The sequence below is a fragment of the Zootoca vivipara genome, chromosome 7 (genome assembly GCF_963506605.1).
Source record: "Zootoca vivipara chromosome 7, rZooViv1.1, whole genome shotgun sequence".
NCBI classification, from domain to species: domain Eukaryota; kingdom Metazoa; phylum Chordata; class Lepidosauria; order Squamata; family Lacertidae; genus Zootoca; species Zootoca vivipara.
Window position 1 is genome coordinate 35150467 of NC_083282.1, and position 16780 is coordinate 35167246.

General features: G+C 39.4%; 2 protein-coding genes across 5 annotated transcripts in view; one reads left to right on the forward strand and one right to left on the reverse strand.

Annotated features, from left to right (window-relative positions):
• ITGB3BP (integrin subunit beta 3 binding protein) overlaps window positions 1–6060 on the forward strand; it is a 37029-nt gene extending 30969 nt beyond the window's left edge. The window contains exon 9 of the mRNA XM_035121584.2: window positions 687–6060. The gene's annotated coding sequence lies outside the window, so the exon portion shown is untranslated. The remainder of the gene's footprint in view (window positions 1–686) is intronic.
• The window catches only part of ALG6 (ALG6 alpha-1,3-glucosyltransferase), a 30890-nt gene continuing 17853 nt past the window's right edge, over window positions 3744–16780 (reverse strand). For 3 of the 4 annotated variants that reach the window (XM_035122538.2, XM_060276852.1, XM_035122537.2), the window contains 9 exons: window positions 15863–15927; window positions 14658–14843; window positions 14010–14145; window positions 12197–12282; window positions 11458–11542; window positions 9281–9351; window positions 7347–7415; window positions 7012–7210; window positions 3746–6370 (listed from right to left, as the gene is read on the reverse strand). In XM_035122538.2, coding sequence (XP_034978429.2) covers window positions 6173–6370; window positions 7012–7210; window positions 7347–7415; window positions 9281–9351; window positions 11458–11542; window positions 12197–12282; window positions 14010–14145; window positions 14658–14843; window positions 15863–15927 — 1095 coding nt within the window. In that variant the 3' untranslated portion in view covers window positions 3746–6172. Of the gene's footprint in view, window positions 6371–7011; window positions 7211–7346; window positions 7416–9280; window positions 9352–11457; window positions 11543–12196; window positions 12283–14009; window positions 14146–14657; window positions 14844–15862; window positions 15928–16780 lie in introns of all 4 variants that reach the window. The other variant, XM_035122540.2, reaches the window with a different exon arrangement.

Below are 16780 nucleotides of genomic sequence, written 5' to 3' on the forward strand. Positions count from 1 at the left end.
AGGTGTTACATGCACATTGTCTCCTTTCGATGATTGCTAATGGACACCATACTGTAGGATGTTCATGCCAGGAAAGCAAGCTGAAGTCTTAAGACTTGGTCGATGGAAGCCAAAATTGTAGCCAACACAACTGGCATAACAGTTGATGAACTGCGGGTTACACAAAAGGCAAAGCACTTGCATGTCTCTTAATGAGAAAAATCACCTCCTGTTATTCCAGAGCAGCTATAAAAGAAACAGGAGTTTGCTGAAAGGTAGTCACAAAACAAGAGAGCATATTCAAACCCAAGGATGCTATGTAATACGTCTAATTTTATACTTCTTTATTCTAATCCTTTATATCCCTCCTTTCAGGAAACAAATCCTTCGTAGGTTGAAGCTTTCTAAACTGGCTCTTGGTAATAGCAACCAGAATCCATGTATTTGGGGTTTTTCATTAAATATGTCCCTTGAAATGATAAGCTGACACATGAAGTTGCCCCATGTTAAATTGTGAACTAAAATAATACTGGGAAGCATTTGTATTTTAACATCCAGTATGCTTTTCAAGGAAGCAGGGTATTCTGTTTTCTAGGTGTTCTGTCTATACACAGGAAAGCTAGAGCTAAACCACAAATAGCGCATTCAAAGGGCAACATGGATGCCGAAATTGTTGTTTATTTTATTCATTTTTTTAACCCACACAGGCCGTATCTGAAGAATATATTCTGCTTGGCTGCAAGATTCTACAACTGCCTGATCCTACTTAAAAGGTTGAAAAGAAACGCCTGTAAATCTATCTCCCCAGCAAATACCAGCTAAGGATTGCTCAGTGCACTAGGCAGGTGCACATCTAGATACAGTTTCTTGCGTCTAATTTAAACTTTACAATCTGTACAACCAGATAATCTCAATGTAAATAATACACTTCTCCATAGCTCTTTTATGCAAATGGGTAACAGCACAAGCTGAATTTCTGCACCAGGCCCCTATGCTTGCCCTACCTTGGTAAAATGCCTCTGTGAGCTTTCCCCTCATGTTTTGGGAAGAAGAGCTGTGCTTAAGGATGGACACTATTTCCCAGGCCTTCAAACAAACTGTAAATTTCACAGTAATGATATGCTCCATGCTTTCTCTGAAGGAGTGCCAGTTTGACCACAAACAATGAAGACTGCTTGCCAACATGCAGGGCATTGTTTATGCAACTTATCAGCACACCCAAAAGGAAGCAATTTTCCATCTATCTTTGGCTCGCTACCATCGTTTTGCTAGCAAAACCTTATGTGCCTCACATGCAACATTTTCAATGCCTTTTTAGTTATTTTGGTTTACAAAAGCACCACATAACTTTAGTTTTGCACTGCTAGCAAAACTAGCAGTATGTTCTTCTGCTTTGTGGTGCCTGAACTTATGCTGCAAAATCATTAAAAAGCAACACCATAGAGATTAATGTTTCTTTGCAATAGTACCTGCAGAGACAGGAATCAGTAAAACCTATCCTAGCATGTACTGAGATCCACAAATGATCTCACGTTTCAGTCAAAATAAATGGTAACTATGCTGGAATGTTTAGAGGGCCAAGTACATCTTTAATAACTTTTCAACATAAAGACTATTTTTAATGGAAATTTAGGTGGTGGTGAGGCTGAGGCATGTACCTTCTCAGGTGACTGACACTGAAATGCCAGCTTCACCATTTTAAGTGTAAGCAGAGTGGAGCCTTAAAAATGTGCTTGCTCATCTCTTCTGTATATATACCCTTTATGATGGTTTGAAGACACTACATAGGGAGGTTTTCCTTCTTGATTTGCACTGGGTCCCCTTCTGATCCCCCAAAAGCTGCTCTTGAAAGTTAGAAGACTCTATACAACAGATTTGGGAGCTGCAGAAGGGGTGGTAGACAAACAGGTAGAAATTGTGGAGCCCTTGCTCCTGGTATGGAATATAAGCGCCTTCTGCCCATGCAAGAAGCTTTTTGCAACCAAGCAGACAGTAATAAGTTGTTCGGCATGTACCAATTTCAAAACTGAAGTTGTCAACTATAATTGGGCCACAATTCTTTTTATAGAATAAAACTTCTGAAAGATAATTTTGCGTTGACAAATTGTTTTTAAAAAGTGGTTTGCTTAGACACTTCAGTGTAAATAGTACAGGTTTTAGGTTACAGTTCAAAGTATTTCACTGCTATCAGTGCTAGTTACTTCAAATATATGCATATGCTTTTAAGCAGGAAAAGGTTGAGGGACTTTTTCTTCCCAGGATGCAATTGCTAGTCAGTTTCACTTACTGTACATAGTTTGAGGGACTTTATTGGGGCAACATCATTGCTGCCTCTTCAGTTGTTTGTGGCATCATAACTCATTTCCAAGCATGTTTACTTACAAATAAGTTCTACGGATTTCCTTGGGACTTGCTCCCTTGTAGGCTTCTTCAGAATTGCAGCCTAAGGCTATTAAAGTACTGCTTCTTAGCCACTTGTACTAAGCTTTTTCTCTTTTCAGAAACAGCTGGGTTGGTTAAGAACCATTTCCTAGTTCTACATAAGGTAGATCAGATAACTCGCGCTTTATCACCCTTAAAGGCCATCTGAAGGACAAAGAAAAGAGATATACATAAAACTAATGTTTTTCTATGCTGGGGAATACTTGCTCTGGGCTTGATGACTACAAGCAGAGCAAAGGGCTAATGGAAATGTGAGATCAGTGCTCTGTCAGCAAGAGTGACTGTTTCACACTCTCCTTTCCTGAGTGATTTTTGCAGTGCTTCAACCATAGCTGCCAAGTTATCCCTTTTTTACAGGGATTTTCCCTTATGCTGAATAGGCTTCCTCGCGAGAAAAGCGAAAACTTGGCAGCTATGGCTTCAACATCTTAGAAATATTTTACCAAACTGTACGGTGTGGTCTAAACCACTGAGCCTAGGGCGGGGAAGGTCCGCGGTTCCAATCCCCGCGACGAGGTGAGCTCCCGTTGTTCGGTCCCAACTCCTGCCAACCTAGCAGTTCAGAAGCATGTCAAAGTACAAGTAGATAAATAGGGACCGCTCCGGCGGGAAGGTAAATGGCGTTTCCGTGCACTGCTCTGGTTTCGCCAGAAGCGGCTTAGTCATGCTGGCCACATGACCTAGAAAAAACTGTCTGCAGATAAAAGTCGGCTCCCTCAGCCAGTAAAGCGAGATGAGCGTCGCAATGCCAGAGTCATTCGAGAACTGGACTTAACTGTCAAGGGTCCTTTACCTTTTTAACAAGTGAATGAAGTAAATGAACACCTACACAATCCTCATTTTGGAGCAGTGTGGTTGCTGATAGCACGCCAGAGACTGAAGATGCCCGCTTTTCCCTATCTGTGGCTCTAGACCCAAGGGAGGTGAGGCTGGCACGAGGCCCAAGTTGCTCCATACCTTGAATTGGCTCTCCAGTGGTTGTGGTACCTATGCCTCTTGGGAGGAATAACTGCTGTGAGAAAGGAGTAAAGTTAAGCTTGGTAGTATTTAATAAGGGAAATGTGGAAGTGATCCATAGATAGATAGTCCTTTCATATGTGGAGGCTAGGAGACTTAGTTTGGTCAGAACCGAGTATACACATCCTGAGTTAACGTTAAATGCATTACTTTTGGTAAATGAGTCACCATAGACACTAGTGGCCCGTAAAAAATTGTGTCCTCGGCTTTTTAGATTCATCTATCCATGTATTATCTGAAACCAAAGGGGCGCATTGGTTGCCAGATGTGTGTGTGGGGGGGGGAATCAGCTCTCCTACCACACTAATAATAGCTTTAAGAATGGCGTGGAAACAGACTATTGTTAATGTCATCATCCAATAAAACATTGGATTGGAACCAGACAACAGCTTGGAAAATTGAGGTTTCCTACCTGGTCCGTGGAACACCACCCAGCACTTCCCCTTACATAGCCCTGAGAATCCTAGAGGATAGTGTGGGAACTGGTGCGATGGAGTGGGGAGGTTCTGCCAACTATCCCGTCACACCAGTTTCCGCTGGTGCATGGCATCTCTGAATCCAACCCCCTGCTTAGGGTTTAACTTCCATTACTATGTGTGACAAGGCTGCACATTCAGCACATGCTATCCTCTTCCGTTCACAATAAATAAATCCAAATTGCATAGGAACACTGGGCCTCCACTCCAGGGGAAATTGCACACACCAGTGGGTTTCTTTGCACACATATCTGAGTAACAAACCATCCAACAGATGGTCAACAGTGAAGGAAGTTTGGCCCGATTTGGGGCACACCCAATAAAGAGGCAATTGCACCGTCCAGGCTGACAGAGCCAACCATCTGTTTGGTATAATCTTTGATCCAATATTGGGAACCAGGAGTGCTTTATATAGACTGACAGGAACTAAATAAACATTTTATGCATGCAGTTTCTTTCAGCACACTGGACCTTTGATAGATTGATATAAAAACTTTAAAGAATACCGTTTGAAAGTGTGTACGGGTTTGTATACTTGCAGACTTAGAAGGCTTACTTGGTGTAGGAAAAATACAAGTTTCATTGGTGTAGGATATCATTCCCTTTAATACAATAAATTATGTATTACTGCTCTGTGGAAACTTTACTTTTAATAATCTTCACATTCCAGCACAATGTTTTAATTTCAAGTCCCCATGATTGAACCTATGTTTTCAGCTTCTGTTCATTTTCATAGAGCATAGCAGGGCCATTAGAAAAACCGAGGGGGAGGACATCATTAGCATTTGTTTGCATAATAGATTGTAACTGTGCATGCAGAATTTTGGTTTCCTGGCACAAGATACTAGGCAGCTTGAGCTTTGCAAAAAGCTACATTCAGATTATGTTGCATTTTGTATGGCAGCAAAGCAAACCATGTACTTGCAAACTGAAAATCTGTATCGGAAATATGTAGTACCACTTTATCCCATTTTAAGGGCTTTGTCTTACTGCTGTACATGTTTTCAGAACAGCAAAAAGGAATAAATTTGGGTGGAGCTGACATGCAGTAGAAGCATGTGATAAGTCTATATTGTCTTGTTGAATAAGGTGCTAAAATATGGCAACAAATCAAATTAAATCAGAGGCTTCTTGAATTTTGTATTTAAAATGAATACTCAAAGTCAATGTGTATATAAGTATATAAGACTTTGGCTAGGAACAATGAACTAATTGTTCATGTCCATGATGATGTGTCATATACAGCAGAAATGTCAAGTCTTCCTAAGTGGCTGCTAGAAATTGGTCTAATTCTTTATACGCCATGTACACTTTTGTCAGTGCAGGCAGATGGCATGGAGACAACCATCAAGCACCAAAGAATTCCAAATGGATTTGAATTCTTGCAATAACTTCATATTTTAAAACCCAACAATATTTGAGTTGCAGGCTATTAAATATCAAGACTATTACAAGAGAGTGCTACAGAAAAAGGACTTTGCACAATTTGAGTTCTTGGTGATCTGCATTAGAGTTATAGAATTAGAATCTATATGACTAAAATGCTATTTTGGCTATAAAATTTGCATGTTGCTGGGAGGCTTACATGTTGATGTACATTAAAAATAATGTTGGCCACAACAACGCCTTGGGACTCTTGTTATGGACTTTTAGCTAGTATAAAGGTTAATACTGAAATAAGACTGTCATGGAAGTATGAACCATGACACTGAGTCATGAATATTAGTTCAGTGGCCTTGATGATTTTAAGTATATCATAGAGAATAGTGAAATATTGTACAAGGCAGCTTAATGTATCTAATCAAATAGGCTAGAAGAGACAGCATTTAGTAGCCGTAAAATATGGTTCTGCATCCCCAACACATTTAATTTGAAGTGCATTAAACTGAAAACGCATGCTATTAATTTGGAAACCTTATTCAAAATAAGCCAGTAAAGGTGGCCAAAATATTACTTAATTGTTTTCAAGGTACCAGTAGCTTTCCATCTTCAACAAATAATCAAGTATGATGTTTCCCTTTTATTGCATACAGAGGACAAAGAGTCCATTTCAAACCTCTCTTAATAATGGCTATTCACATTCCTGAAACAGCACAAATTGACATGTAAACATTTTTGTGTGGCTTTCCCCAGCAAATACATAAAATAAGAAAGCAATTTATACCTCACATTACATATGATTTAAGACATAGTTCTATGAAAATATTAAAAGGTGTCCCCTCGCTTTAGTCATTAGTTTTGCGGGTTGGCACTTTGACCTAATTGGTTTTTTTCTGATTTCTGCTATCTCTTGATTCCCATATTGCAATGACATTAAAATATAGCAAGAAGAATAGAAAGTGCAAGCAGGATACAGCAGAGACAGCTAGAGGAAATAAATCTGGTAGCCTTTGTGGAGGATCCAATGTAGCACTCATTAAAGTCAGGATGCCCATCAGAGTTATTGAGACAAGGAACTGAAAGGAGAGAGAAAAGGTACACTGGTTATCACTGATTTACAATGTCCAATAAGTCGTTTCATTGCTTAGGTGCTCTGTTTTCATCATCCCTATGGAAGATATTTCAGAAAATACAATGTGTCTCTAACGTGACATCTTATGTACCAATTGCCAGGGTTGATGCAAACATGGTCACGTTGTCCATATTAGGATGCTGACTCTAACCATAGTTTAGTGTGAAGTGAACAAGCCCAAATGCACTGGAGCAAACTTCCTACTCGCATCCTTCCCTCTCCTCTTTTCTTGATGCTTGTTTCAAACAACTGTAATTAATGTTAACCACAGTTGGTTGGTTTGAACATAATAGCCAAACTGCAGGGGTTTTTTGTTTTGTTTTTAAGTGCAAGCCAAAGGCATGCTGCAGCTTCTTCATGCCATTCTAAAAGTGTCAGGTGCTGCCCCAGATAACTGCTTAAAATGTTCCAGCAATTTTCTTCACCAGCAGCATCTGCACAGAGTGGGAATCATGGCAGCAGTGCGACAGGGGACCTTGGCAACTATACAGTGGCTTATGTTTAAAGCTCATAAACAAAAGGAAAGCATCTACCCCTTAGACAAATCAGTGCACAAAAGACAAGGTTTTTGTAAGAGTTACTTACTGAACTCCTAATAACCGTTGTGAATGTTCTGAACCATGGAATGCATCGTCTAATGGAAGTGGGGAAAAGTTTTAGCTGCATATTGTCTTCAGAAGTATTTTCAAATATTGAAAAAGAAGTTGCACACACTGTGAGAAAGGCCAGTGTTGTCACAATATATGGCAGGAGCAGGCCATCTTTCAGGAGAAGGGGAAGCATGCTGTGGAGAAAGAAACAAATTAGTTCATGCCCTGTCGTAGTTATTTGCCCAACAACAGATAAGGGAGTGAGGGTGGGGAGTCCTCAATAAACTCAAGTTAGAATTATTTAGAAATACTAATATTCAAACTACTCACCTGAAGGTTGAAACAAGTAGAAACCATGTAGACATAAAAGGAATTTCATGTATAACTAAGCAGACGGGTCTATGGGGGAAAGCAAATAAAACCTACATAAACATTGTCAAGGTAACATTTCAATTAGTTGACAGCGGAGCTGCTACATCATACTTTCACATTATTTTTTGTTTTAACAAAAGTGATGCAAAGCCACAGTAAGGGGCATTCATTTAGAATACAGACCACCGGCACATTAATAACAGTAATGGCCAAGCAGCCCATTAGGGCAACAGAGTAAAATAAATTGCACATGGAGATTGTTTATGCACCTTCCTATTGGGGTAAGTGAAGTGTTAACACCACTTACTATTCTTACAATCATGTATATATATAGCAATAGAAAATCCAAATGGTGAGTGCCACCAGAATGGTAACAAAAACAAGGCCACTGAGAACCCAAGATAAAGGTATTAGCAATATTTAGTAAGGGAAAATGTAAGGGGAGATTCCCCCAATGAAAGCTGAGTATGCTCAGCAGCTACCTAAATGTAGGATGTCTGGGGATGAGGCATTGGTGAAAGAACCAAAGCAAAATATAGTGAACCGAGAAAATGGAAGAAAGCTTGGCTGGCTGGCATATTCAATACTGTCACCCCACACTTCAACATTCTATTGCAAGTCCCATTCTTTACTACTACTTGACTCATTTTTAACACAGGAAGCTGCCTTATACCAAGTCAGACCATTGAGGCCCATCTTGCTGAGCAATGTCAATGCTGACTGGCTCCAGCGTTTCTGGCAGAAGCCTTTTCCAGCTCTAACTGGAGAGACCAGGAATTGAACCAGGGACATACTGCATGCAAACGTGTTCCGTCACTCAGCCATATCCCTTCCCTTGTCAATAAGAGCAATTCTGACAGACCCATGCAAGCAAATAGCTGAAAGTAGTTAACAGAAGGGCTTGATAATGAAGCTCACATAAAGGTGACCTGCAGAAAGACATACTGACATTTCAGTTTCAAAACAAGCCAGCTTTAAAATCATGGTTTCTGAAGCTGGCTGGTTTAACTACAGTTCGTTGGTCTGGAGAACACGAGACAATTTCCAAAGAAGCCGGAAAGTAAATACTAGAAACATCCTTCCAGCTATGCAGGAGGAAAGGAGTAGCATGCAAGCCTGAGTCTTGCTCGGATTCATTTTAGCTGAAGCATGTAGCACTACAACATGGTTTAACATTCTGGGCAAACAGACCTACAGATGCAAAAACTGCTCTTTGGTCCCAAGTAAATCCCAAAATATCAGATTTGACATTACTGTGATATAGGAACCTGGCTCTACGGTTCCTGCTGAGCATGTGACTTCAGTGCATGTTCAGCATCTTATGAACTTTGCAAAAGCCATCTCTGAAGCATGTGGACCAATTTTAGAGCTGTCACTTTTCCCACTTCCCCACAATTTTCCTACTTCCCAAGTCTACTTCTTACATGATGGGTGTAAAAAGAAAAGAGGATGGAAGACAATGCATTCTAAAACATTTAGCTTTTCAAAAATAAGACATAGAGGGCACCTCCTTTGGCCAGGTATACTAAATACCCTTTCATGCACCCTGGGCAAAGGGAATAATGTTATTTGGTTGAACCAATTCTCTTGTGCTTCGGCACATTCAAGATCAGGCACCCCCAAACTGCGGCCCTCCAGATGTTTTGGCCAAAACTCCCATGATCCCTAGCTAACAGAACCAGTGGTCGGGGAAGATGGGAATTGTAGTCCAAAACATCTGGAGGGCAGAAGTTTGGGGATGCCTGTTCAAGATGTACCCTTGCATAGGTACTGGAGCCCTATTCTAGATCAGATCCCATGATCCACTTCATCAGATGTGCTGTTTGTTTACTTCCCATTTCAACAGATAATTAATGGTGCAATATATTTTTAAAGCGGAAGATACAACTTACATTGAAACTAGAAGAATAGATTTTTCATGCACTTGGAATGAGAACAGGAAGAAGGATAATGCACAGCTAACCTGTTAAAAAAAAAGTTAACAAGTGTTAACACAATGAGGCAACAAGTACTGCTTATATATCCATTGACAGGAATGTGTAGAGGATGTTTTTGCTATTCAGAAACAGCTTACATGTATCCATAGAAGCAGGCTTTCCCAACATGGTGTTCTCCAGATGTTTGGACTACAATTCCCATTGCCAATGGTGAGGGTTGATGGGAGCTGTAGCCCAACAATATCTGGAGCACCAGGTCACAGGATTCTGCTTGAAATTTCACTGTGCTTAAGACCACTTTTCCTTCTTTTCAAGTACATTTAAAATGGGTATGTTACTATAACTAAGTGTATGAAATATTTTAAAGTTGCAGTATAAAAACATTCGAGAGAAAAGCACAGTTCCTTTTTAAAGTTATTGCAATAATTACTCTTATTTTTTTACAAGTAACATTGATCTGAAAAAAAGCAAAAGAAGAAGAAGTGAACACTCATCCACACAAGGCTTTTTTCAGTGGTGGAACTTGAGGTCTCAAATTTCAGCAGCATCCTGTGCAACACAAAAAATTATCCCCCACCTGCCTTCCATTCTACATTATTGTAGAATGTGACGGACACAGGACTCTATACCCCGTGTGGCTGGACCAGTCACATTTCCTTAAATCCACCTCTGCTTTTTTGCGTGATGAAAGTATTTTGAAGAAAAATTAAAGAACAAAAAATTGTAGGCATTTCCCTTCACTTCAGCAATTTGAAGAATACCACTTACGTATTGTTGGAGGACTGCTATAATCATGTTCTGTTATAAGTGTTGTCAGAGTAACTTTTAATAAATACAAAGTAGCACAGCGGAGTAACTTTATTGATCCTTTTAAAAGTACTGTGTGACTATTTAGGCAAAGCTTCAGCTTGCAATGACAGCTAAGCTTCAAAATTTAAGTAACAGAGACAAGGGTGGCTGTTTATCAGAGATTATTAACATAAGGCATAGGTCAAAAAAGAACTATGAACACCACAATACAGTGACAAGGATTCAGAATAGCCCTGGCTACCTTCTCCAAGCCAGAAATATTAAGTCATCTGATTTATGAGTCTTACTGGGCAATTTGGACCAACATGCCTGCTTAATGTGATTGCCGTTATTTAGGCTGCCACATAAATGTTTAATTAATGAGGCTTCCTCATTCCCAGAAGATAGAGTTGGTTCTCCTTTCTCTAACGATCCATATGACATGAACAGATGAATTCCACTGCCAAAATAAGTGTGCAACCTTGCACAAGTAGCTTGACTGATCATGTATCATCCATCAGGTCTGATCTAGTTGAGATTCCTGCATTGCATGGGGTTGGACTAGATGATCATTGGGACCCTTTCCAACCCTACAACTCTATGATTATATAATTCAATAGTGAGAGGTTAGGAGTTGCGGTTCCAAGTTGGTCAGGAAATACCTAGCTATTTTAGGTAAGTTTGAAGTCTTCAGAACCAGATAAATTGCACCATAAGCTTTTAAACAAATTTGTTCTCTGCTGTCCCAAAGGGCGGAACAAGGGTGTAATAAGCATAACTTACAAGAGGATAGACTTCAGAAGTTTCTCAATAGAACCAAGTTCCTTGAGAGTAGTGGGCTCCCCTCACTAGAGGAATTCATGCAGAGGCTAGACAAGTCATCTGCCAGGGTGACATTGCTCCAGGTTTCCTGCATAGGCCAAATGGTCTATATAGCAATTTCTGTGCATATTTTGCCACCTCATTCTAATTTCCATTCTATAACATATTTTCATCCTATATATGATTGTGTGCGCGTGCATATGCACATATGTATTTGTGGGAGGAAAGCAATAAGCCTTCTGGTGTATGGATGATTCCAACTTCATAATCTGTTTCTAGAGCACCATGTTTTGGTGTGCAAACAAGAATAATGAGCAGTCTGACTGGTCTTAGATACAGCACCTATGGTCACTCAAAATGGCCAGGTTTTGGGTTTCTTGTTGGAAGAGATCATATAGTACATATATATGTTGTTCTATGAAACTGAACAGAGTGTGAATGGAGAAATATATTTGTTTCTATTATAAAACATACAAACATTACATTTTTTTAAAAAAAAAACACGTTCATTAAACACTTACCAAAGCATATTTGAATCCTTTGATAGAAGGCTGCAGAGTTAGTTTTATGCAACTGGGAAGTGCAGTCAGGAATGTTAAGGCAAAGCTGAACATAAAATAATGTATTAAGAATGCTATCAGTAAAAATGGATTAACCTTCTTAAAACTATGAATCAAACCTGATTTTTTTTATACCTGCACTAAAAAACAAATAATAAGGTTCCTGTTTTTAATTTCCTAATTTTAAACTCACAAATTAAACAAGCAGAAAACAACCACATGACACTACTAACTGTTTAAATCAACTCTGTTTCCATGCAGATGGTTGAACCAGTGCCAGAATCTGACATTTAATGTATTTATTATTTAAAAAATATGTATAACCTGTCCTTCATCAATATAGATTCGAGAGTAAGGTACAGAACACAAAATGAAATAAACACCAACCAACCAAATCATAAAAGAAACAATAAATTGTAAAAGAAACCATCAAAGCAGCTAGAAAAAACAAAGCAAGTTAAATAGCAATCAACTTGCAAAACTTAAAATGCCTGGGCAGATATAAGTCTTCAGCTGGCATTGAAATGATAACAATGTTGGCACTACTCATAACCATAAGGGGAGGGCATTCCGCAGACGTGGGAACCACCAAAGAGAGGGCAATATTATTACATTGTTTTAAAATACTATCTTGTGATCCTACCAACGGTGGAACATAATTCAGACTTGAAAGTTGCTATGGACTTCTATTCTTACTTACCTTAGTTTAAGTTGAGTTTCTGCTGACAGCACTGCCTTTACTTTGAAAAAAACACTTACAGTGCACCAAACATTGGCCACTTTATCCTGAGAAGATATTTAAAGTGTTGCATTATTTTTTGTTGATGGGCCTTATTTATACATTGAATGGCAGGGATCTTTTTGCACGGATGTATATTTGATGCCGAGATTAAATGCATCTGTGTGACCTTGGTTCAAAATAGTGGGCAATGTCATTTTGATTAAAACAAGCCTTTAATTAACAGAGAAGTACATTACTGAGTACAAGAGCCAGAGCTTGTGTTAGAAAAATCTCTTATAACAATGCTGTAGCATATTAAGTAAGAGAAATCTGAAAGTTTTTTTTACAAATGTGAAGCCACACTATATTTTGCCACATTCTGCTACTAGAACATATTTAGCTCTGCTTGCTAGTTGCTAGCAATGACAGAGTTAACCCTAATAAATCAAGAAGTCTAAAGACATTAGCAGTTGTGCTAGGATCACTTTCCAAATTAAATTTGTAACCACACAGCTAGCATGCTCATGAAACTCATCCCTAAACAGCTGCTTGAATCACAGCTGTGTAGACATAACAGCAAGAAAGCTACTACCAACAACTGAGACATCCCTCCTTGTTCACTTACAAGTGTACAGAACACACACTGCAAATTTGCTGAAGGTGACAAGTGCTTGGCAGCACTCACAAACATATAAGATGCCTGTTTAATAGCCAGAGAAGTTTTACAACTATCAGCACTTGCAGGCATCTCTGTAAATGGGAACCAATGCAAAGAACCTGTCACAGGCAACCCAGTATAAACTTACCGTGCACTGCTTACGTAGACAGTTTCTCAGTTTATCCAGATTAATATCCAAATCAGTCACTCCTCTGCTCAGCTCAGAAAATATTTCAGCTAACATTAGATCAAAAATCCCTGAGCTATCCTGGATAAAATCGTGTGAAGTTTCTTCATTATAAAACATGGGCTTACATCAGTGAAACCTAGCAATGTGTATCAAAAAAAATACATATCCTGCCTCCCTAAAAATACACATGTAAACTCACCAAATTACTTGACAGTTCTTTGGCTTGTGAATTTCAATATACCTCACACTTCGTGTAAAATGTCAACATACAAGTGATCCTAAATTTCTACCAATGTGCCAGTCCCACTACCAGGGATGTTAATGGTTTTCAGAAGTAAGTCCACTGCTGAGTTGTGTCACTATTTCTCACTCTCTCTTCCCCACACCCTCTCTCTGGTGCAAACCACTTAATAGATCTCATATCTATAATAAAACCATATACTTTATTGCTCAACACCTTACTTTAGGCCTTGCTTTAGCAAAGCAAGATGGCCAACACAGCAAATCAGGAATCTCAATGCCTTCTAAAGCATGTAACATTTTAGCATCAACCCAATGACTATTTTAGAACAGTAAAAAAGAGAATCCAGTTTGTATTCATTTTTTTAGATCCTCTAGATAAGATTGAGCAAGGACGCTGTTAATTACTATGGAATCTGGTCAAGCGGAAAAATGTACATCTGAGCTATAGATCTGACGATAGTATAAATGTTGTCTACTCATATAATATCCTGGAAGATGCCAGCTGAGCTAGGGGTTAAACGCTGGATTAAATAACTGGCAAGAAATGACGGCCAGAGAAGCCAGATCATATTACTAGCCTTCTGGTGTATCTTCCACATGAAATCCCTAAGGGTCAAAGTGAAGGTTTCTCAAGGGAGCTAAAAATATAAAACATTTACAAGAAGCTTGTGAGGGGGCAGGGCAGGGAAGATGAGGCATACCTCGAACAAACCTCGATCAACTGGAAAGAGCCTTCTGAACACTTGCAAAATTTGTTCAACGTCTGTACAAAACGGGAGCCAACAGAGAGCAAAAGAAACACCTACGGTAAACCCCAGTTTCATTAATAGTAACAGCCTGTAAGAAAAAAATTAAAATAATCTAAGCCCCAAAGAAGTGCTCATATGAAAGAAAATAGTAATGTTTGTGTGCTCTCAAACATAAAGCTGACTTAAAGTACCGTGCATAACAACAGACATTAAATAACCTAACGTGAGATAGATAACAGGAGAAGAGATCAGGGATAAGAAAACTGTTAAATGTTAAAAGAGATATGCTAAACTCTTATCTTCTAAATCTGGATGTCCATTTGTGACCTGTGCTTAACTAATGACAGGTGTTGAAGAGAAAAGAGAGTCGTGTGTATTTTGATACACTATGGACACTCTTAAAACTATTTAGTATGTTATTTAATGACTTAGGAGAAAATGTTATTCTGGGGGAGGGGGGGAGTAAAGAATTATAATGACATGAATCCCTTCTCCAAAAGCTTAATCGAGAAATGAATCACATGCACAAATTCCCAAGGCAAGCCTGCGTAAGTGCATTCCAGGACCATTTTCTGGATGTCAACTTTTAAAGATACTCACCCCTTCCCCACCAGCCCTTTTTTGAAGCACTTTCCCAAGAGATAGCTGAAGAAGGGCAATGAATGGTACAGTTCCATTTGTTTGTAGTTTAGAGCCAAGCAGAATGCTATTGAGCCTAAGAGGTCCAAATCATAAGACAGGCAAAGCACTCCCCACAAAGCAAATCCAAGGCTCACGGAATTATATATGTTTTTAATGTTAAGGACAAAACAGATTTAAACGGTTAAGTTATAAAGGAAATACTTCAGATGGTCTCCTCTTGCCACCATTACTCATAAATTTAATCCTGTCAAAGTCTGAAGTCCCACTGATTTCAATGGGAGAGATTGAAGCAATTTTATTTGAGGTTTAATTAATCTTCCAGTTGAAATAAATGTGACTTCAAAGTGTTTACCTGTGAGATTTTGCCCTGAGCTCTCAAACACCAATATGCAACCTGAAGGAACGACATCATCTGTGTGTCTCTGTTTGGCATTACTCAAAAGCCAGCAGAGCTGGGGAGCAGTTCCTACACTTCTCAAATAGCATAAAACAAGGACCCTGAAAATGTGTAGTTTGCCCATACTGGCTGCAACCATCATAATGATGTGCAGTTTTGTTACCTTTCCATAAAGATCCATGCAAAGTACTGTACATCCCTTGAGGATGCACAACAGAGCTTATGGATTGCCTCCACTGAACTGCATTTTGAGATAACATAAAGTGACATCGAATTGTTATCTGCTGTTTAATCTCCGATGGCTGTTTCACACATACAACTTTTATTTCAGCCATCTTGAGATAAATATGCCTATGTGAACTCACCTTTGGGTATTTATACCACACACCTCATACTGAACAAGCATGTATCGACACATTCAGCATAAGAGAAGAAACCCAGATTACTCAATAACTGTAGTTTTAAATGTTTAGCTGCACCATTAATACCTAACAGCACAATCCTATGCATGTTTACCTTGGGAGTTAGCTGCTCTTGTGTTCAAATGGTGCTTATTCTGAGGTAAGCGTGCACAGGGCTGTATCTTTTTCACTGCTCTTAAAAACATCTTGCGCTATGAACAGGAATTATTCCTTCCTGTTCACATACTTCCCCTAAACCATTACATCCCTTGTTGCTCTATATCAAAGAGATTGGTGTTCGGTTAAGAGAATCCATTGAATTGGTAAAGTGTAAAGAGATGACCTCACAGAATAGGCAAGGATACTGAAAATGTCCATAATCAATCAGAATGAGTCCCGGATAAAGCAGTATGCAGAGAGCACTAGAAATCTGGGAAAGAAAGACAGACATTCTACATTAAAAGAAACACAAATAAGCTAATTTTGTAATAATTCATCACATAATAGAACAAGGGTGGGTAACCCTCAGGCTTGGAGGCCAAGTGCAGCCTCCAAGCCTCTCTATGTGGCCCTCAGGCCACACTCCTCAGCAACTCTGGTCTACATCCTCATTAAGTATTTCTGCTTTGCTGGAATGAGGCTTTGAACCAGGCATCCCCAAACTGCGGCCCTCCAGATGTTTTGGCCTACAACTCCCATGATCCCTAGCTTACAGTGGTCGGGGAAGATGGGAATTGTAGTCCAAAACATCTGGAGGGGCGAAGTTTGGGGATGCCTGCTTTGAACTGTGATGGTGCTTGCTTACTTGACTTGAGGACAGATGGAAAAGGAGTGTGTGACTTTTGCAAGGCTGGAATGCAGTTCTACTTGTAAGAATACAAAGGTAAGAGGCACATCCATTGCTCTTCTGCATTTTGCCTCTTGTTCTGCTGCCTACTGGTACGCAGCCCAGGCTGCCCATGAAAAATTGTTTTCATCCCCATGCAACCTAGAAAGAGTATGTGACCGTAAACACGTTTCACTTCTCCCAGCTGAAACAATGCATAAAAGGCAACAGAGAACCCACTGCATCACTCTACAAACATATCTTGTTCTACTTGCCAAAACTGTGATTCAGCTAGCTATTCGTGGCTATTAAAAGGGTCGGTCTAAATGTTAAATTTGGGATTCAAAAGCATGAACTGAATTTACCCCCAGCACACACAAACATTTGACCTCAGTAAGATCTGTGACCTGAATGGGGCAGGGACATTGGAAGTGAGGGGGGGGCATCTAAAGTGCAA